This window comes from Electrophorus electricus, chromosome 16, assembly GCF_041902795.1.
Source record: "Electrophorus electricus isolate QZ-2024a chromosome 16, ASM4190279v1, whole genome shotgun sequence".
NCBI classification, from domain to species: Eukaryota; Metazoa; Chordata; class Actinopteri; order Gymnotiformes; family Gymnotidae; genus Electrophorus; species Electrophorus electricus.
Genome location: NC_137512.1, coordinates 6856924 through 6877500, shown reverse-complemented (window position 1 = coordinate 6877500; position 20577 = coordinate 6856924). Strand labels below are relative to the sequence as shown.

Sequence of the window (20577 nt, the reverse complement as noted above, 5' to 3'; positions counted from 1 at the left end):
CTCTGCGTGCAGACTATTGGAATGAGGCTGATGAAGGTATTGTACCTCGCCCGCGCCGTGTGCTAGCGCAGCGCTAACCTTTACCTTTCCCCGGCGGCTTGGCTGCGTAGAGACTGTGTGCTTTTTTTTTTTTTCCGACAGTGTGTCCTGTAGAGTAGAGCTGGTGGTGTCCGTCAGAACGGGCCGGCCGCGTAGAGCGGGTCCGCGAGTGTGTGTCCCTCCACGTCCGTGTTTTTCCCTGTGCCGGTCTGTTATAACCGCAGCGGTTATAAAGCTTCGGATCACTGTTCTATCCCTTTCTCTGTGCTTGGGGTCGGGGCGTGGGTTGGGCGTAGGGGGGGTGCAGCCGAATTTGAAACTTCGGATGGGTAGGAGAAGCTTCAGACTCTATTAGACTCTAACAGACTCTCAACCGACCGCTGCCCTGTGCAGCGAGGATAGAAAGCGGAATTAACTAGTCGGACGCCGGCGCCACCGTCCTGGACCTCCCACAAACGGGCGCCACACGCACACACTTGACGGAGCGTGAGGAAACGAACCCCGACAAGCTGGCAAAAACTCAGCGAAGGAGAATTCCCTCCTTCGTGCCGATGTCTCTCGCTCTGTCTCCAACGGGCAGCAGCGAAAGAAATCCTGCCCTCGACGGCAAATGGCTCTGGAGGACGGCGGTGCTCCAGACAGGAGAGTTTTAAGACGCGAGCCATCGTGCGCCGGCGGCCACCTCGGAGGAAGGGGAGGAGGTGGGGCTCTTTGCTAGCCCCTCCCCCGCCCCCAAGTCGATCGCAAAGCAAAGACCGAAGTTGCGAAGGGCGAAGCGTTGCGGGAGCAGACAAAAGCTTCCGGCACGTTCACTCCGTCGGCGGGAGGGGGAGGGGCTAACGGCATCAGGGAGGGGTGCGCGTCCCAAGGTGATTATTAAATTTCACGAGCCACTGGTGCGGAATTTTTCGGGGGGGGCCCGGTAGGTGGGTGGAGTGGGGGGGGGTTACGGCACATAATTTGGCTGGCAAGGTACTTGCACCACGGGCAGCCTTCTTAATGACTCAGTCCCAGTGTCAGGTACCGCTTGCTCTGCTAACGGGGAGGGAAGGTGGTGCATGTAGAGCAGGCGGGGGGCGTGGTCACGGCAGCAGCCGGGAGAAGGGGAGCGCCCGCGACGGTTTCACCTTCACTCAGCGCCCCAATAGGACGCATCAGCAGGTCAAACCGCACGGGGGAGGCCCAGGTCCGCATACCACCCGGTCTCCCCTTCCACAACAACGCATCCGAGTCACGTTCGTCTGAACACAAACCCCATTTCTGAAGCGGGAGCCGTTCACATTTGCTGGTAGAGGACAGCGAGGATTGGAGGGGAAGGCTGTGATTGGCTCAGAAGCGTAGACTCCAGAAGTTTGTCCGTCATGCACGTTGACTTTACATGCCGGCACGCTCTCGGTGGGCGGGGTTTATGCGCGATCAAATGCATGATTGGCCCACACGTGCAAACAACGCTCGCCGCGAGCAAAGAGGCATGCAAGACGAACGTGCATTTTCCCTTCAAACTTCAACCGAGTCTGATTCATCAGGCTTAGTTCTGCCTTTCCCCTTAAACCAGAGACGCCATCTTCACACTCTGCTGTTACTTACGAATTACGCCGGCGTCTCGCGCCCGCACCTTCCGTTCCGGACAAGCTCCAGCTCAGATTTTGTCAGATATAATAGCGGCAGCCTCTCTGTCAGTTTCACATGTTTCCAGTGAAGGGAGGTTCAGGGAGAGATTTGAGTTTGTGGCGGTACAATTATCAAGCCGAAGTCCAGATGGAGGGTACTTTATAGGTTCTGATTTTATCTGCCCGTCCCAACGACGGTTTTGAGGATTTATGAGTCTAACATTTATTCCGGTGACCTTTAAAGGGGAGAGCAGACTGGAGAATGGGCTTTGAGTCCAGGCTTTCTGTCCTCCTCCGTTCTCATTCTTTCCCTCTCAATCTCTCACTCCCACATTTCTGCCTGATTCTTTCCTTTCTTTATTTCATCCGTGTGCATCCCAACACTCCGTGTTTGCGCCCTCCTTCCTCTTCCCAAGTCTCCATCTCTGCGCCGATCTTTACAGCTTCCCGCGCGCTGCCTCCGTCCGCGCGGGCGGGTTCTCGCCACCCCCGCCCTGCTGGCCTCTCCCACCCGCCGCTCCTGGTGTGCGTGCCGACCCGTAACCCCAGGCAATCTCGCCTCCTGTTTTAGAGGGATTACGACGGAGTCCAACCCCATTATTTTAGCCGGGTGCCTTAATACTTTGTGAAGCCCCCACTTTATTCTAGTTAGCGTGCGGAGAATCGACTGGCCTTTGGCGTAAGAGAGGGGCCGCGCTCCCTCCTGCCTGACACGGGAGATCAATGGCCGCTATAGATTCTGCTTTTAAGTATTTGCCTGCCTAAAATGGCAACTCAATTTAAAAAGCAATCATTGCTAAGTGACTTCTCTCGCCGCTCAATATTGGGTGGCAATCAATGCATAGCCTCCTGTTAATGTGGCATCTCGAAGGGCCGCAGACGGTGAGAACTGTATTAATTAAAACACTGCAGCCAAGCGGGCGGGGCCCGTCCGGGGCCCTTTTCGCGCTCCTTCTAAACCCCGCCCCCGCCTCCGACCGCGGATCCTCTGAAATGTCACCTGTGCCGGATCAGCCAGCGCTAATGCCACAGCCGCGTGACAGACGCCGCTGGCCCGCTCCGAAAAGGCCATGTCTCCTTGGCAACCGGTCTCCAAGTCCCAGACGCGCTTGGACAAACGTGCCGACGGTTTGAGGTCAAGCCGGCGGGCTCTCAGGTCAAAGGTAGCCGCGGGATCCGAGGAAACATCGGCCTTCCCAGTCCGTCCGTTGGCAGCAGTCCGTTACGGAGCAAAAACCCAACAGCTCGGTTTATCAGCTTTACGTTCGAAATCATTCAGCTGCTCTATACAAAAGTGTGAGAGAGCCCTGAAATGCCAGGCCATAACTCCCGGGTGTGTAGTTACGTCCTAGCGCAGTGGCAGGAACGTGGGAGGTCAGCGGCCTTTGCGCAGATCCGTGAGCGTGGCCGCCGGTCCTGGACGCTGCCCTTCACCCTGGGCACCACTGGAGCTGCGCCACCGTCCCGCGCCATGCGGCCGTGGCACGTTTGTTTTCCGCACAGTTCCCGGCTCATTCGAAACGTCTCCCTACAATCGTGCGCACACACACGCACACACGAGCAAGTCATGACAAACTCCACAGACACAAATAAAAAGTCGCGTCGCCCTCCCACTTGGACGACACCGCTCGACGTGTTCAGAAACGTCACCGCAGGAGTTCTAAACAAGTTGCGTAGGTCCTCTGAATGTTTCATGAAGCTCTTCGGTAGGAGGCGTGAGCTTGGCACATCTCGACCTCCGGCATGGCTTTGATAAAGATCCCTCCCTCTTAAATTCATTCCGTCTCTCAGGTGCATGTCGTCTCCCAACCCCGGGCTCCCCCCCCCCGTTCACTCTTGCAAAATGTCTCCACTATCTGGAATTTGCGCGCGCGCACTTGCAGCCGGTCGCACGGAGGCCTCCTAATCTGATCTGTAGTGTCTAGCTTCCCCTAATCACATTCTCACATGAGAGAGCAGTATGCTCTGGCCAGGAGAATCGAATCATCCCTACCAAATTAACCCAGCGGGAACTCCTGGACGTGGCTCTTATCGAGCGCCCCCCCAACTCCGGGGAGTTCTGATAAAGCTGTTTACCACCACTGGCAACGCGCGCAGGCCCCTGTCAAGAACGGCGGATCAAAATGGAATTTTCGCTGACGATCCAGCAGCGAGGTTTCGGATTGGTTCGACGAGGAGGGCGCCCAAGCGTGCATGCCAGCGCGTGCCCTTTGACACCGCAAGAACACGCCGGGCAGAGGTTCCGGTGCAGCGTGGCTGCCCCTCGAGGCCCCTCACGATCTCTTCTCCCCTACTGTCCTCTCTCTCTCTCTCTCTCTCTCCCTCCCTTCTCCTCCCTCTCCACCCCACCCCCTAACCCTCCCCCAGACGGCTGCCCCAACCTGTGCAGTGGAAACGGCCAGTGCACCATGGGGCAAAACAGCTGGCACTGTGAGTGCAAGACCGGCTGGAGAGGTACAGGCTGCAACGTCGCCATGGAGACCGCCTGCGCCGACAACAGAGACAACGAAGGAGGTGAGAGAGCTCCATTCCTCCAGCCGAGGACGTGCACACTGAAGCGCGCTTACTGTTTAGAAGCGCGCCTGCTCGAGTTTTGCAGTTCCAGCACAGCGCTGGGTAGGTTGCGTTCCGAAAGTCTCTCCGCACTTTGGGGTCAGAGTGACTTTCACGGGGCAGTTCATCTCAGCGGGGCACAGCTCGGGAGATAAATGCCTTCTCCAGGCCCAAGGGTGGGCTTTTCCTGCTCTCACCGTATTTATTCACCCCTCTTGTGGGATTACTCGCGCGGACTTTCATCCGCGGTGAATCAGAAAGAGCGAGTCCGACCTCCACGAGGAGCGTGGCTACGGTTATTGACCGGCTTGCGTCTGTAGCCAGACGCCGGGCTTCCCTCCTAAGACGCACCGTTTCCGACACGCCCTGCCGAACTTTGTTACCCCTGAGCCAGCGCGAAAGGCCCGGCCGATGGCGAGGTTCCAGGCTCCGGCAGCGGGGAAAAAAGTTTGTGAGCGTGTGTGTGTGCGCGCGTGTCTGTACGTGCACACTTAAGAAACAGCAGTGGCTGACTGCTTTTTCGGAAAGAAAAGGGTACGGCCTCGGAAAAGGCGGGCCGCACAGCGCGCCAGGGCGAACGGAATGACAGAGTGACCGTTCCTCCCTCCTTCCCGCAGACGGCCTGACCGACTGCATGGATCCGGACTGCTGCATCCAGAGCCCATGCCAGAACAGCCCCCTGTGCCGCGGCTCCCGGGACCCCCTGCAGGTGATCCAACAGAGCCAACTTCCGGCGCAGAGGGTCCGCTCCTTCTACGAGCGCGTGCGCCCGCTGGTGGGCCGCGACAGCACGCACATCATCCCGGCGGAGAACCCCTTCAACGCCAGGTACGGCCACGCCACCGCCCCGCTCCTGACTCCAGGCTCTGTGTTATGGCAAAAGGGAGCCGTCACACGGTCAGCTCCGGTCAATACGTGTTGCATTATTAACCGCCGTTTAATTCAGATTTGTAAATGAAAACAGACCAAAATCAATCACAGCGTAACTAAAACGAATTCTTTTAGGAGAGCACGTGATTGATGGATATTGCGAGAAAGTCGATGCTCTTGAGTCGATGGATTAGTCATTGCTGAGTTATTGCCGGTGCTCGAATACGTTTCTATCCGTTTCTGCCTTTACACACTTTCACCCAAGTCAACTGGTTATTACGCGTGCGAACTCATTTTTTTATAGAACCTGACAGAGAGATTCTAGCGCAGTTTTACTGGTTATTCACGGTCCTTCTGTGTCGTCTCTCTCAGCTTGGCGTCCCTGATAAGAGGACAGGTGCTGACCACTGATGGGACCCCGCTGGTGGGGGTTAACGTCTCCTTTGTCAAGTACCCGCACTATGGATACACCCTCACGCGGCAGGACGGAACGTGAGTGTCGGCAAACCTTTCTCAGCCAAACTTCTCAGCTCCCTTCCTGCGCTCATCCCACTCGGAATACGGTTTGTTTTTTTTGGGGGGAGGGGTTTCCGCATCAGAGGGCTCAACAACTTCGGTATATTTCGGCCCGGAGTGTCAATGACATCTGCGCACTGAAACAAATAGAGAACAAATCTTTATTACATTTGTGTGGAACCATGAACTAACAGCTTTTCTGCCAAGATGATTGCAATTCATCAATGCAATTAATTAGTCCCCTTTGAAAAAATGGCATTCTGAATGTAAGATCATTTAGAATGTAATAGGCCCATCCATAATGAGTACAGCAGAAGTAATTCTTTGTTTTTCCGCTCTCTGCTTGCATTCCTCCTCTCTTCTCCTCTCCTCTCCTCCTCCTCCTCCTCTTCCTCTTCCTCCTCCTCCCCTCTCTTCCTCCCCCCACCAGCTTCGACCTCGTGGCCAACGGCGGCGCCTCTGTGACGCTGCACTTGGAGCGGGCGCCGTTCCTGAGCCAGGAGCGCACCGTGTGGCTGCCCTGGAACCGCTTCTACGCCATGGACACGCTCGTCATGAAGACGGAGGAGAACACCATCCCGGGCTGCGACCTGAGCGGCTTCGCCCGACCCGACCCAGTCGTGGTTCCCTCGCCACTGTCCTCCTTCTACAGCTCCAGGCCCGGCGAGAGGGCCATCGTGCCCGAGACCCAGGTCAGAGCCGGTCGCCGGCTGCTCCCGCCCTGTTTTAGGCCACGCCTTCTGTGGAAAATACTGGTTTCCTTTCTGCCAATCCTCACATTCGTACCTCGGTAACCCAGACGCCCGTGACGTTATCACGGCCTGTCTGGTACAATTATTTAACTTTAACTTTTTTCTTTTTCTTTTTAAATATAAATGAGGTTTTTGCTGAGTCCTTTTTTCTTCCCAGTTTTCATTCCCTTCATCAGTGTTTACTTGTGAACCTCTCCCTCACACGTTTTCTTCGCAGATGTCTGCATCTTTTTGTCATTTCCCCTTTTTTCCGCCTCCGGCTGCCCGTGGCGCGCTTTCCCCGGGCTCTCCCTTCCGAGTGTGCACCCAGGTCTTTGTTCTTCGTCCTCCTCAGGTCCTCCACGAGCAGATCGAGATCCCGGGCACCCGCCTGAAGCTGCGCCACCTGAGCTCGCGGGCGGCAGGTTACCGCGCACTGCTCAAGATCACCATGACCCAGGCGGTCGTGCCCCTCAGCCTGGCCAAGGTGCACCTGATGGTGGCCGTGGAGGGCCACCTCTTCCAGAAGTGGTTCCACGCCTCGCCCAACCTGGCCTACACCTTCGTCTGGGACAAGACCGACGCCTACAGCCAGCGCGTCTACGGCCTGTCCGAGGCTGTGGGTGAGTGAGCCGTCACTAAATCTGCAGAAGGGAAGCGGTCCGAACCCTCGGAACGGAACAGGCTCCGGCAAATCTCTCCGCGGAGAGATTTAAAAGTCCCTAGGGGCTAATCCGTTCGATTCAAGGCGAATGGTGAGAGGGCGATGCGGGACCACTAACCAGTTTATTACACGTCAAAGGAGGTTAACGCCGTTCCACATGAGATCGGGGGGCCCCAGGAAGGCGGCTCGACATCAGCCGCCGTTCCGCCTCGGAGCTCCCGTCAGCGCCGGGGAGCAGCTCCAGGTAGAGGGTGCGGCTCTCTCTGATGCTGCTACCGTGGAGATGAGGGATGGGTGGGGGAGGGGCAAAGGACAGCACTCTGTCTCCAGGCAACGCGACAGCGACCCGTTTAACACTTCGAGTAACATTCCCCTCTCCCACACCTTTGTCGCAACCGCGACCCGAACCTCCTTCCCGTTCAGGTCCCGTTCAGGTCCCGTTATGCCCCGGCCGGACACACCTAACACGACGACACGGAAACACACGCTGGGCCGCGACCCTTCCGCAGGGCCAGGAACTGTACGGGCTGGCGCGCGTACGGAGGGAGCGGCCAGACGAGTTCAGTTATACGGAGCGTCTGAAGAGATCACCCGTTCACTCTTCTCCAGGGATAAAACACCTTGGCCTGGATTCTGGGGCCATTCAGGCTCCCTCTTCCTGCTGATGGCTCTCCGCCACAGCGACGGGTGTTTAGCGGGAGACGTCTGCTCTGGTCTCGTCTGTCTGAGGCCTAGGCTTCCCTCAATTCGGGCAGTTCGGGCGACTCTCAACAATTACCAGGCATATGAGATTCGATTACAAAAATGTTCCCTCCCTCCCTCCCAGCTGCTAGATTTCTAACCCAATTGGCTTTGTTTTATGCAAATTATAAATATCTAATCTCTAATCTGGGGCTCATTATGCGAACGTGGTTTTGATGTCTCCCGTGTGTGTCTCTCTTCCTCTGTTTTCTCTCTCCTCTGTCCTGTCTGTGCAGTCTCTGTGGGCTACGAGTATGAGACGTGTCCTAGCCTGGTACTGTGGGAGAAGAGGACAGTTCTGCTGCAGGGATATGAGCTGGAGCCCTCCAATCTCGGCGGCTGGTCCCTGGACAAACATCACATCCTCAACTTGCGCAGTAGTAAGGCGCACACACGCACGCGCACGCACGCACACACGCGCACGCACGCGCGCACACGCGCACGCACACACACGCACACACACACACACACGCGCGCACGCATACACATGCACACGCACGCACGCACACACACGCACGCACACACATGCACACGCATACACACGCGCACACACACACGCGCACGCACACACACACGCGCACGCACACACACACGCGCACGCACACACACACACGCACACACGCGCACGCATACACGCACACGCACGCACGCACACACACACGCGCACACACGCACACACATGCGCACGCACGCGCACACACACACACACACACACACACACACACACACACACACACACACACACACAGTGTCCATTCTTGTTGTCCCAGGCAGTAACACACTCTATAAAAGGACCTGATCATCATTTGCACTTATATTTGGGTTTCTGTAATTGCTGATGTAATGCTGACACCGAGTGACACAAATTGGGGCTTTTGTAGAGATCAGCAAGGGGAGGGGTCACTGACCACACCCACCCCGGGAGTGGCAGGGTCACTGACCACACCTCTCTCTCTTTCCACGTGCGAGCGTTCACGGTCTCCCCCACTTTCCCCGGCAGGCATCCTCCATAAGGGCAGCGGGGAGAACATCTTCGTCTCCCGGCAACCGCCGGTGATCACCAGCGTGATGGGGAACGGGCGACGACGGAGCATCTCGTGCCCGAGCTGCAACGGGCTGGCCGACGGGAACAAGCTATTGGCCCCAGTGGCGCTGGCTGCAGGCGTGGACGGCAGCCTCTATGTGGGCGACCTGAACTTCGTGCGCAGGGTTTACCCATCGCTCAACACCACCCGCGTGCTGGAGCTCAGGTCTGCTTTCCTCTCGCGCTCGCGCTCGCGCTCTCTCGTCGTCTTAAACCGTTCACTTCGGTTCTAACGCCTTGCGTTCCCGTCTTCTTTCTTTTTGTGCCCCAAAGGAACAAGGATTTCCGACACAGGTGAGCCCTCGAAAAGGCCCTCAGCGCAAGTCGGATCAGATCTTCCACCGAGCTAACCGTTCTTCCGCCTCCTTTTGCGCAGCAACAACCCGACGCACAAGTACTTCATGGCCGTGGACCCCGTGACGGGGGCCCTGTACATCTCCGACACCAACTCGCGGCGGATCTACCGGGCGCGCTCGCTGACCGGCGGACGGCTGCTGGCGGACAACGCTGAAGTGGTGGCAGGCACAGGCGAGCAGTGCCTGCCCTTCGACGAGCACTGCGGGGACGGCAGCAAGGCGGTAGACGCCACCCTCATGAGCCCGAAAGGTGAGGCGGCGGGGAATTGGAAAGGATGGAGGGGAAAAAAAACGGAAGAAATGAGTAAAGAGAAAAGAAAAGGAGAAAAGGAGAAGCGAAAGGTCGCCGGGCACCGACTCGGAATATCGGAAGCTCCGATCTCACCCTGGTGTAGCCGGTGTGCGCTTGGGCGTCACAGCGCGCTCTCGCACTCCTGCGTCTAGGAAGCGGCGCGGCAGAGAGGCGATAATGCGCCTCCGCGTCTGGGCCAGGGATGCGCGGCGCGCGTGAAAGCAGCCCTTAGCCCCTCCACAGCTGAACACGACGTTTAACCCTCCAGTTATTCGATCACCCGCGCGCGCGCGCGCCGCAGGGAATCCAGGCCCGCCGCCGCTTCCCGAGGAGCCTCGCGCCGCTCTCTCATCTCTCCGCGATGAATTAACGCACGGGCAGGTGCCGGCATCAGGCGCCGCAGCGCAGGGCGGTACGCGGTGGGAATTTTCCGCGGAACAGATGTTTTACGGAAGACGCCGCCTCGTCTTCCGCGCTCCTTGTACTGGATCAGCTGCCGTTTGCCCATCGCTGTCGATTGTAATACATTTACAAGCAAAATCACGGTGGAGTGTGAAAACGTATTAGTTTGAAAATTCCGCTCGCACGTACATATGCCGATCGGTCACGACATTGAAACCACTGACAGGTGAAGTGAATGATATCGATTATCTCGTTACAGTGGCACCTGTCATGGTGTGTGATATATTAGACAGCGAATGAAGTTAACGTGTCGTGAGCGCGTGGGGAGCGCCGTCCAGCCCGTCTGGTTCGATTCCACAAGACAGCTACTGTAGCACGAGTTGCTGAAACGTCGCTGGGCTGTGATAGAGAGGTGTCAAGACGGCAGGCCGGACAGAGCGCCCGTTCTGACGCCTGTCCACTGCCAGAAGTGTTCGAACCAGACTGTGGCGCAATGGAAGGAGGTGTCCAGGTCTGACCGACCGTGTTTCATTTCGCATCACGCGGACGGGTGCGTGCATCGCTTAGCTGGGGAAGAGATGACACCAGGATGCAAGTGTGAAGAGACACTCTGGGCGACGTTCTGCAGGGAAACCCCTGGATCATTCACGTGGACGTTACTTAGACACGTACCACCTACCTAAACAGTTGCAGACCAAGGGCACCGTTCATGGCAACAGTATTCCCTAATGGCAGTGGACTCTTTCGGCAGGTTAACGTGCCCCACCACACTGTAAAAATTGTTCAGGGATGGTTTGAGGAAGAGGACACAACATTCAAGGTGTGGACGTGGCCTCCGAAATTCCCCGGATCTCAGTCCGCTTGAGCACCCGCGGGACGTGGCAGAAAAGCAACGTCAATCTGCGGAGGCCCCACCTTGCTACTTCGAGGACTCGAAGGACCTGCAGCTAACGCGTCGAAGCTAGACATCAGGGTTGGCTCTGCCAGCACCAGAGGGCCCTACACGATATTAGACAGGTGCGTGCGCACCTGCAAACGATTTCCAGGGAAACGCCATGACGGCAGAGAGGAGAAACCTGACACCAAACTGTCGGAAACGCCACGCCGTTGCGTTTCTCCACCGCCGACAGCAAAGTGACGCTCGCGCGTCGGAACAGAGGGGCCCAACCGCCGACCCCCACGCGGGTGTGCGTGGTGGGGGTCCGCCGTTGCCCCCCCGCGCCGCCCCGACCCGACCCCTGCCCCCGTGTGCCCGTCTCTTGACAGGGAGGCAGCTTTAACCTCCACACAGCCCCGTCGATTTGTTTGCGTTGCGTTGTTTCTGAAAGCTATTCCTGCCCACGTCATCCTCCGCGCCTCCCCACGTGTGAACCGATGCCCTGAGTTGCAGGTGACGTGTGATGGAAACTCGGTGTTTAATGTGGGAAAAGTGAGGCATAAGGAGCGATTGCGCGTTTGAAAGCTCTCGGCTCCCAACTCCCAGATGGCATTTAACCTGACGGAACCTTTGAAAGAGAAAAAGGAGTTTTGACAGACCATCTCTCTGGCTGTCGTTCTTGGGCTCTCTGCCTTTTTATCTCTGTGTCTCCGTTTCTGTTTTCTCTCACTGTCTCTTTCTCCCTTTCTTCTCTTTGTCTCGGCCTCTCTCTCTCTCTCCTGTGCGTGCAGGCATCGCAGTGGACAAGAACGGGCTGATGTATTTCGTGGACGCCACCATGATCCGGAAGGTGGACCAGAACGGCATCATCTCCACCCTGCTGGGCGCCAACGACCTCACGGCCGTCCGGCCACTCAGCTGTGATGCCGGCATGGACATCAGTCAGGTGAGGGGGCGGGGTTTCTTCCGCATCTGCACCCGACAAGCTGCAGCACTCTCTCAAGCAGGACGCGGGGTTCACCTTTCCGCCCATTCCAGTCCTAGAGAAGGAAGCCGTCCCGGAGAAGGCCCCGGCACGTCTTAACGTGAGCGCCCTTCCATTTCAGGTGCGTCTGGAGTGGCCTACCGACCTGGCGGTGAACCCCATGGACAATTCGCTCTACGTGCTGGAAAATAACGTGATCCTGCGCATCACCGAGAACCACCAGGTCAGCATCATCGCTGGGCGGCCCATGCACTGCCAGGTTCCGGGCATTGACTACTCGCTCAGCCGGCTGGCCATCCACTCGGCGCTGGAGAGCGCCACGGCCATCGCCGTCTCCCACTCCGGCGTGCTCTACATCGCCGAGACGGACGAGAAGAAGATCAACCGCGTGCGGCAGGTGAGCGCCGACGGCGAGATCTCACTGCTGGCCGGCGCCGCGTCCGAGTGCGACTGCAAGAACGACGTGAACTGCAACTGCTTCTCGGGCGACGACGGTTACGCCTCGGACGCCGGCCTCAACTCGCCGGCCTCGCTGGCCGTGGCGCCAGACGGCACGCTCTTCGTGGCGGACCTCAACAACATCCGGATCCGCGCCGTGCGCACCAACGGCCCCGGGCTAAGCCCGACGGGCCACTACGAGGTGGCGTCACCACGCGAGCAGGAGCTCTACGTCTTCAGTGAGGAGGGCCTCCACCTGCGGACCATCAGCCTGGTCAGCGGGATGGCCCTCTACAACTTCAGCTACGGGCCCGACGGGGAGCTCGCCTCCCTGGTGGACAATAGCAACGTCACGCTGAGGATAAAGAGGGAGGGCAACAGCCAGGGCGGCGCCGGCCTGCTCAGGCTCCTCCTCCTGCCCGAGAACCAGGTGGTGACCCTGGGGCTGGACCCGTCCAGGAACCTGCGTTCAGTGTCCGCCCTGGGCCAGGAGATCGCGCAGCTCACTTACAGCGGCAGCGCAGGACTGCTCGCCAGCAAGGCCGACGAGACAGGCTGGACTACGTTTTACGAGTAAGTGCGCGTATGTCAGCGCTCACGCGTGTCAGCAGGAGTATTTCTTCAAATGCTCGAGATAAGCAAATGTTTGAAGTCAAATTTTTATCTTGTTCTGGGGGAACTAGGTGTCGGTTGTCACAGATCAGTTAAATTGATATTTCTTAGTATGGCCTATTTTACAACAGCTTTCTAGTGACAAGGCTCACACGGACCCGTTCTTTGACTTCACATCGATTGTGTGAAATCAGAAAGTATAAACACCTTGCTGCGTAATGGGAAATACATGTGCGCCACTATCTCCATCTGTAGTCTGCCAGCGGTACTGCCCTTTCAGACATGTTCCCTCCAGCCCACTGGCACGCACATCAGTCAGGCTGAGACAGATCTGTAGCAAGTCCCAAACATGGTCCCCAGTGGAAAGCTACAGAAAGAGAGAGGGCGGGAGAGAAAGAGGGAGAGAGAGGGAGAGAGAGGGAGAGAGAGAGAGAGGGAGAGAGAGTGTCTGCTAGGACACACTGAGCCCACAGAGACTCTCACCACAGGAAATGTCTGCTGATCTCTTGATCTTAGCTGCTTTCCTTGAAGGTCCTGTTATGAGTGGGCACCCAGGCAGCAGACGCCTCTTACCCACCGAAACATCCTGGTGCTCTCGTAGTGCCTCCTGCACTTTTGACCTTTAATCCCAGTCAACGACGGTTCGAAATGGCTCATTTTGAACCTGCAGCAGTCAGCTGATTCAGCCTCAATTTGTGTCACCAGTCAGAACTGCGTTCCGTGTGACGTGAAGCACGCTCGTGTAAACAGGGCCGGCGTGTCGTCTGCACCCACAGGTATGACAGCGAAGGGAGACTAACCAACGTGACCTATCCAACCGGCATGGTGACCAGCCTGCACCGAGAGATCGAGAAGTCCATCAACGTTGACATTGAGAGCTCAAACAGGGACGACGACGTCACCGTTATCACCAATCTGTCATCGGTCGAGGCCTCTTACACTGTTGTGCAAGGTGTGTACGCCGAGAACATGAACATGGATAAGAACATGCCCCAGCGTGTCTGGCAGCACACACTCTGAGTCTAAGGCTATTTCCCTGTGTACAAATCCTCATCCCATCCGAGAGCCTGCCAGTGCATTATGGGAATATCACAACCTAAATTTACAACCTAGATTTTTACAACCTAAAAGAACCTGAGATTCTTTGGCTTCGTGTGCTTCGCCTTTAAATCTACAAAGAGTATTCTTTATTTCTAAAGTTGTGTTTAAATTAAAAATACATTTGCACATAAAGCTACTGTGTATAAAAATATTATTTATAGCACACACTGTTCGACGTGATCCCTTTTGACACATGTTGAAAGCTGATTAAAGGCTGGGGATGTATGTTTGTAGTTAATGTAATAGGCAAGCTGCAGGCACACCGTTCAGGCTGTCAGGCATGTGTGCGGGCGTGGCTCGGAAGCGCACGCGTGTGAGGGCTGCCATTCCCGCGTCCCAGGCTCACTAGGAGCCCTCGCCGTGCCAAACGTGATTGGGGTGAAATTCATTGCCTCGCTCCCAGTAAATCCTCCCTGTCTTCCGCACTCCCTGTACCACCGGCCCCATGCTCCCAGAGCTTATTTCAACTGTTTAGGAAAACGTGTGTGTGTGTGTGTGTGTGTGTGTGTGTGTGTGTGTGTGTAGAGAGAGAGAGAGAGAGAGAGAGAGAGAGAGAGAGAGAGAAGTGGGAGGCAGAGGCACGCAGACAGACAATGAGACAGACTGACAGAGAGACAACTTAGACCGGGACTGTCAGAGCCTTCTCACCGCGATCCCTGAGCTCCAACGAGACGGGACCTAAAGTCAGACTCCTACACATCACAGGAGCCTGGGGAGAGGAAAGTTTGGAAGTTTAATTACAGCGTCGGCCCCGGAGGCCAGCGAAGGTGGAAAACCACCCCGAAGGTGGCAGTCACATAAACCACCAGACCGTACCTGCCCAGCTCCCGTTTGGTCCGATCGGTCTTAAGACCCCCCACCTCCTCCTCTTACGCTCCATTATACAGTTAAGCAAATTAAAAAAATTTCAAAAACTCCCAATGCTTCCATAAAAGCATTCAGTCTGTTAGTCTGTATAACACACCATGTGCTGTCGGAGCGCAGACGAAAGATTCCAGCAGCTGCCATGAATCATTTATGGACTGTAATTCTTTTATGGTGGCTGGGTGAACCAGAGCATGCTATTCTCCTTTATGATGTTGTAACAAGGGACGTAAGAGGCACCACAGAACATATTTTCCATCATAACACTGACGACTGCCCACTGTGTTTTTGAGCTAAAGGATAAAAGAAAATGAGGTTTTGGGGTTTTTTTAGCGCTCAGGCCAGCTTAGTTCTGACATGAGAAGCGTTGCCGCTCTTGTCGGCAATGAATCGCTGGCTCTCTCTCGCCCTCTGCAGACCAAGTGCGAAACAGCTACCAGCTGTGCAGCAACGGAACTTTGAGAGTGACGCACGCCAACGGGATGGGCATCAGCTTCCACACGGAGCCTCACATCCTGGCCGGCTCAGTGAGCCCCACCATCGGCCGGAGGAACATCACCCTGCCCACCGACAACGGCCTCAACTCCATAGAGTGGCGGCTGCGCAAGGAGGTGACGAAGGGCAAGGTCACCGTGTTCGGCAGGAAGCTAAGGGTGAGGGAATCCGCCCACGGAACCCCATCGGACGGCTTCCAAACCGTGAAACCCGTTAACGAATCCCGTCTTCTCACAGGCCCACGGGCGCAACCTGCTCTCCATCGACTTCGACCGCAACACGCGGACAGAGAAGATCTACGACGACCACAGGAAGTTCACGCTGCGCATCACGTACGACGCCCAGGGCCGGCCCGCCATCTGGCAGCCCAGCAGCACTCTGGCCGTGGTCAACGTGTCCTACTCGGGCGCGGGCCAGCTGGTGGGTCTCCACCGCGGCAGCATGAGTGAGCGGACCGAGTTCGACGCGCGTGGGCGCATCCTCTCGCGCTCCTTCGTCGACGGCAAGGTGTGGAGCTACAGTTACCTGGACAAGGTGAGAGAGCGCCGTCGTCAAACGGCACGGGCTGTGTGTGTGTTCAAGCGATGTGCTGGAAGAAGAGTGTATTCAAATGGTGGTTGCTTTACACCAGGCACGTATTTGGTCGTTGATAAAATTGGTCTGTTAATGTCTTGGGTCTACAATCTCTCCTAAGTGTAATTCCGATGGTTATTGACGTGGCTGGTGCCCTCCTGTTCTTCCTTCTGTGCAGTCGATGGTGCTCCTTCTGCAGAGTCAGAGGCAGTACATCTTTGAGTTCGACTCCTCCGACCGCATCACCGCGGTAACCATGCCCAGCGTGGCCCGCCACACCATGTTCACGCACGTCTCCGTCGGCTACATCCGCAACACCTACAACCCCCCCGAGAGCAACGCCTCCGTCATCCACGACTTCAGCGAGGACGGCCGGCCGCAGGCCACGTACTTCCTGGGCACGGGCCGCCGCGTCCTCTACAAGTACGGCAAGCTGGGCAAGCTGTCGGAGATCTTGTACGATGGCACGGCGGTCACGTTCGGCTACGACGAGACGGCCGGCGTGCTGAAGATGGTAAACCTGCAGAGCGGCGGCTTCTCCTGCACCATCCGCTACCGCAAGATGGGCCCCCTGGTGGACAAGCAGATGTACCGCTTCTCGGAGGAGGGCATGGTGAACGCCCGCTTCGACTACACCTACCACGACAACAGCTTCCGTGTGGCCAGCATGAAGCCTGTGATCAGCGAGACGCCACTGCCCGTGGACCTGTACCGCTACGACGAGATCTCCGGCAAGGTGGAGCACTTCGGCAAGTTCGGCGTCATCTACTACGACATCAACCAGATCATCACCACGGCGGTGATGACGCTGAGCAAGCACTTTGACGCGCACGGGCGCATCAAGGAGGTGCAGTACGAGATCTTCCGCTCGCTCATGTACTGGATGACGGTGCAGTACGACGGCATGGGCCGCGTGATCAAGCGCGAGCTGAAGATCGGCCCCTACGCCAACACCACGCAGTACCGCTACGAGTACGATGGCGACGGGCAGCTGAGCGGCGTCAAGGTCAATGACTGGTCCACGTGGCGCTACAGCTACGACCTCAACGGCAACCTGCATTTGCTGAACCCGGGCAACAGCGCGCGGCTCACGCCGCTCCGCTATGACCTGCGTGACCGCGTCACCCGCCTGGGTGACATACAGTACCGCCTGGATGAGGACGGCTTCCTCAGCCAGCGCGGCACCGACGTCTTCGACTACAACTCCAAGGGCCAGCTGGCGCGCGCCTACAGCCGGGCGGCTGGCGGCTGGAGCGTGCAGTACCGCTACGACGGCCTGGGCCGCAGGGTGTCTGCCAAGAACAGCCTGGGCCAGCACCTGCAGTTCTTCTACGCCGACCTGAGCAACCCCGTGCGCGTCACGCACGTGTTCAACCACTCCAGCTCGGAGATCGCCTCGCTGTACTACGACTTGCAGGGCCATCTGTTCGCCATGGAGGTGAGCAGCGGGGAGGAGTACTACATCGCCTCCGACAACACCGGAACGCCACTCGCCGTCTTCAGCAGCAACGGGCAGATGATCAAGCAGGTGCAGTACACGGCGTACGGCGAGGTGTACCACGACTCCAACCCCGAGTTCCAGCTGGTCGTCGGCTTCCACGGCGGCCTCTACGATCCGCTGACCAAGCTGGTGCACTTCACGCAGAGAGACTACGACGTGCTAGCCGCCCGGTGGACGTCACCGGACTACGCGCTGTGGCAGAAGATCGGCAAGGACCTGGCGCCGTTCAACCTGTACGTGTTCAAGAACAACAACCCTCTCAGCGACATGCTGGACGTGAAGAATTACGTGACGGGTACGTGTTTCCACCTTCTACCTGTTTCCGGGTTCACGACAGCATTCTGGAACAGGCTTGTGTCGAAACGAAACGGGGAAACGCAGTTGTTTACTTTCAGACGAGAAATAAAGTGTTCGGTCAGAGATGAACCTCTCACACACACACACACACACACACACTCGCACACACCAGCTGATTTTAAAGCATTTGAAGTTTTCATCTGTAAAATGTAAAGGCCCAGCGGCAACATAAACATGCTTTTATTGGTTTTGTCTAGACGTGAAGAGCTGGCTGGTGATGTTCGGCTTCCAGCTCAGTAACATCATCCCTGGCTTCCCAAAGCACACGCTGTATTTCGTGGACCCGCCGTACGAGCTCCTCAGCAGCCAGGAGTGTGAAAACGGCCAGGTGAGTTCCCCTTGTCGAAGCCCGAGCGAAGCCCGGCCGTCGGGTCCACAGCGTGGACACACATGAAAGGTACTACTGGCAAAAGCCCAGCTGCGTAAGTGTTGTCTTGTCTCTGCAGCTGTTGACTGGAGTTCAGCAAGAGGCGGAGAGGCACAATCAGGCCTTCATGGCTCTGGAGGGCCAGCTGCTGGTCAAGGATCGTCGGGCCAGGCATGAGAAGCAAGGCCACTGGTTTGGCACTGTCACGCCAATCATCGGCCGCGGGGTGATGTTCGCTGTGAAGGAAGGCCGCGTGGTGACGGGGGTCTCCAGCGTGGCCAGCGACGACAGCAGGAAGGCGGCGCTGGTGCTCAATGGCGCCACCTACCTGGAGGGCACGCGCCACACGCAGGACGGCCGCGACTGCCACTTCTTCGTGAAGATCGGCTCGGCTGACGCCGACCTGCTGGCGCTGGGGCTCACCAACGGGCGCAGGGCGCTGGAGAGCGGCGTCAACGTCACGGTGAGCGGGCGCACGCGGCGTGGCGTCGCCGTGGAGTTCCGCACGGCGGCGCTGTCGCTGAGCGTGCGCTATGGGCTGGGGGCCGACGTGCTGGACGAGGAGCGTGCCCGCCTGCAGGAGCTGGCCAGGCAGCGAGCTCTGGCCAGCGCTTGGCTGCGGGAGCAGCAGAGGGCCCGGGACGGTAGGGAAGGCAGCCGCCTGTGGACCGAAGGGGAAAAACAACAGCTGCTCTCCACGGGGAAGGTGCAGGGCTACGATGGGTACTACATCCTGCCCGTGGAGCAGTACCCTGAACTGGCAGACAGCAGCACCAACATCCAGTTCCTGAGACAGAATGAGATGGGGAAGAGGTAACAGAACAATGGTTTCTTTTTTTTTTTTTTGGTCTGTTTTATTTCCCACCTTTTCTCTAGATTTTTCTTTTTCTTTGCAAACCCCCCCCCCCCACACCCCCTGGGTTTCGTACACCTGTTCTCCTCTTTCCTAAATCTCCTTTACCCATGGAGAATAAACAAACTTAAAGGGTAACTCTGAACGCTGCAGGGACTTTTAAAAAGAACATTATTAATACTGCCACTGGCAAAAAAAAACAATTTGAAAGAACTTTGTTTTTGAACAATGGAAAAAGCACTGATAGACCACAAACGGAACAGCTGTTGCTGAAACATGAAAAATCCCCTTTTTAAAAAAGAGTAGCTATTTTTCACCCATATTTTTGGGTTACGTGAGAATGCTGGCGCCAGATGCTCCCCCGTGCTCCCATGTGATGTGGATCAATTGGAGAAGGGAACCCAGGCGAAACTTCGGCACTTCGGAGGCGTCTCTACGAGGCGGAGCAGCACCCTCATGCTTCGCTTTCTCTGCGACAACACCGCTGTCTGTGGCTGCAAGCGCCATCCACCACACCCTGCTTTGAGTTCGGTGGAAAAAAACAAACAACTCCAACAAACTGTTTTTTTGTTTTTCTTTTTGGTTTTTTTTTTAAGAAATTTTAAAAAAAAACAAAAAAAAAACACACACACACCCACATGGCTATATTTGCGTAAAGTTAATGTCCAACATAGATTTGTTTTATCAGTGGAAGATTAGAATAATATCAACGTCATGTCAGATAACACTGAAGTTCTGGGTGGGCTTTAAATGCAGGAGTTTTGTAACTCTCAGTTGCAGAATAATGAGACTCTCACCGGGGCACTTCTGTACAGGAGAATTGGAAACAAAATAAAAGCTCACGCTGTTATGATTAAAGGTTTATTTATTTTCATTTTGTTATTTATTTATTTATTTATTTGTTATTCTTAGTACTCTATGACAATCATGAAGGAGTCACCATTTTTAGCTAATAAAATGAACACTGGCATATTCTTTTGTAAAATATGTAAGAAATGTTCATTGTTTTTATATTAATTTTGATTTGCTTAAGCAAATTATAGTCATAGACAACAATGATTTATGTAAAGTGTTTTAAAATGGTTTATACTTTAAATAAAGTTTAAAACTGTGAAATTTGTTTTTCAAAATATATCTGTATGTACAGTGTATAGATTTACCTTTATGCAGCACAGTAGAATATTGTTCATAATATCAAGTTTTATATTTCTAACAAGAAGTGGCTTGTAATGTGCAAACCTATAGCTGGTATAATGATGCTAGGATGTGACACTCAGATATCTCAGATAAACAATATTGATCCCCAGTTTGATGTTTTGTTTGTTTAGGTTTGTTTTATGCAGAAAAGTTGCTGTACTAGAACCCAAAACCGTAGAAATGGATTCTATCCACTGTGAAGAGACTCATTATGGATGTCATGTACCAAATCAGTATTGAGGGTTTCTTACACTTAAGCAGGACTCTTCTGAGACCTTATCAATAAAAGGTTTACTTCATGTCAGTTTGGTTGGTCTTCTGCATCTGTGTTATGCTGTTTCATTGACTTCCCCGCAGTCATGGCAGAAATGCTTGTCTAATCTTAGTGGCTTGACTGAAAATTACGACAACGCTGTTGACGATTGATAAAGTGGAATAATAATAAGTGGATAATAATAAGTGGAATAAGATAATAAATGGAATGTTTGCCTAAATTCAA

General features: G+C 55.6%; 1 protein-coding gene across 11 annotated transcripts in view; it reads left to right on the top strand.

Annotated features, from left to right (window-relative positions):
- Positions 1–20377, top strand: part of tenm2a (teneurin transmembrane protein 2a) — a 195750-nt gene extending 175373 nt beyond the window's left edge. For 7 of the 11 annotated variants that reach the window (XM_081698478.1, XM_081698477.1, XM_081698476.1 and 4 more), the window contains 18 exons: positions 13–36; positions 4017–4163; positions 4820–5030; positions 5445–5564; positions 6019–6280; positions 6675–6942; positions 7961–8104; positions 8725–8974; positions 9082–9102; positions 9185–9414; positions 11527–11681; positions 11842–12731; positions 13547–13722; positions 15153–15388; positions 15468–15764; positions 15982–17599; positions 17859–17989; positions 18108–20377. In XM_081698478.1, the coding sequence (XP_081554604.1) occupies positions 13–36; positions 4017–4163; positions 4820–5030; positions 5445–5564; positions 6019–6280; positions 6675–6942; positions 7961–8104; positions 8725–8974; positions 9082–9102; positions 9185–9414; positions 11527–11681; positions 11842–12731; positions 13547–13722; positions 15153–15388; positions 15468–15764; positions 15982–17599; positions 17859–17989; positions 18108–18845 (5918 nt within the window). In that variant the 3' untranslated portion in view covers positions 18846–20377. The remainder of the gene's footprint in view (positions 1–12; positions 37–4016; positions 4164–4819; positions 5031–5444; positions 5565–6018; positions 6281–6674; positions 6943–7960; positions 8105–8724; positions 8975–9081; positions 9103–9184; positions 9415–11526; positions 11682–11841; positions 12732–13546; positions 13723–15152; positions 15389–15467; positions 15765–15981; positions 17600–17858; positions 17990–18107) is intronic. The other 4 variants (XM_081698482.1, XM_081698473.1, XM_081698474.1 and 1 more) reach the window with 3 other exon arrangements.
- Positions 20378–20577: the final 200 nt, after the last annotated feature.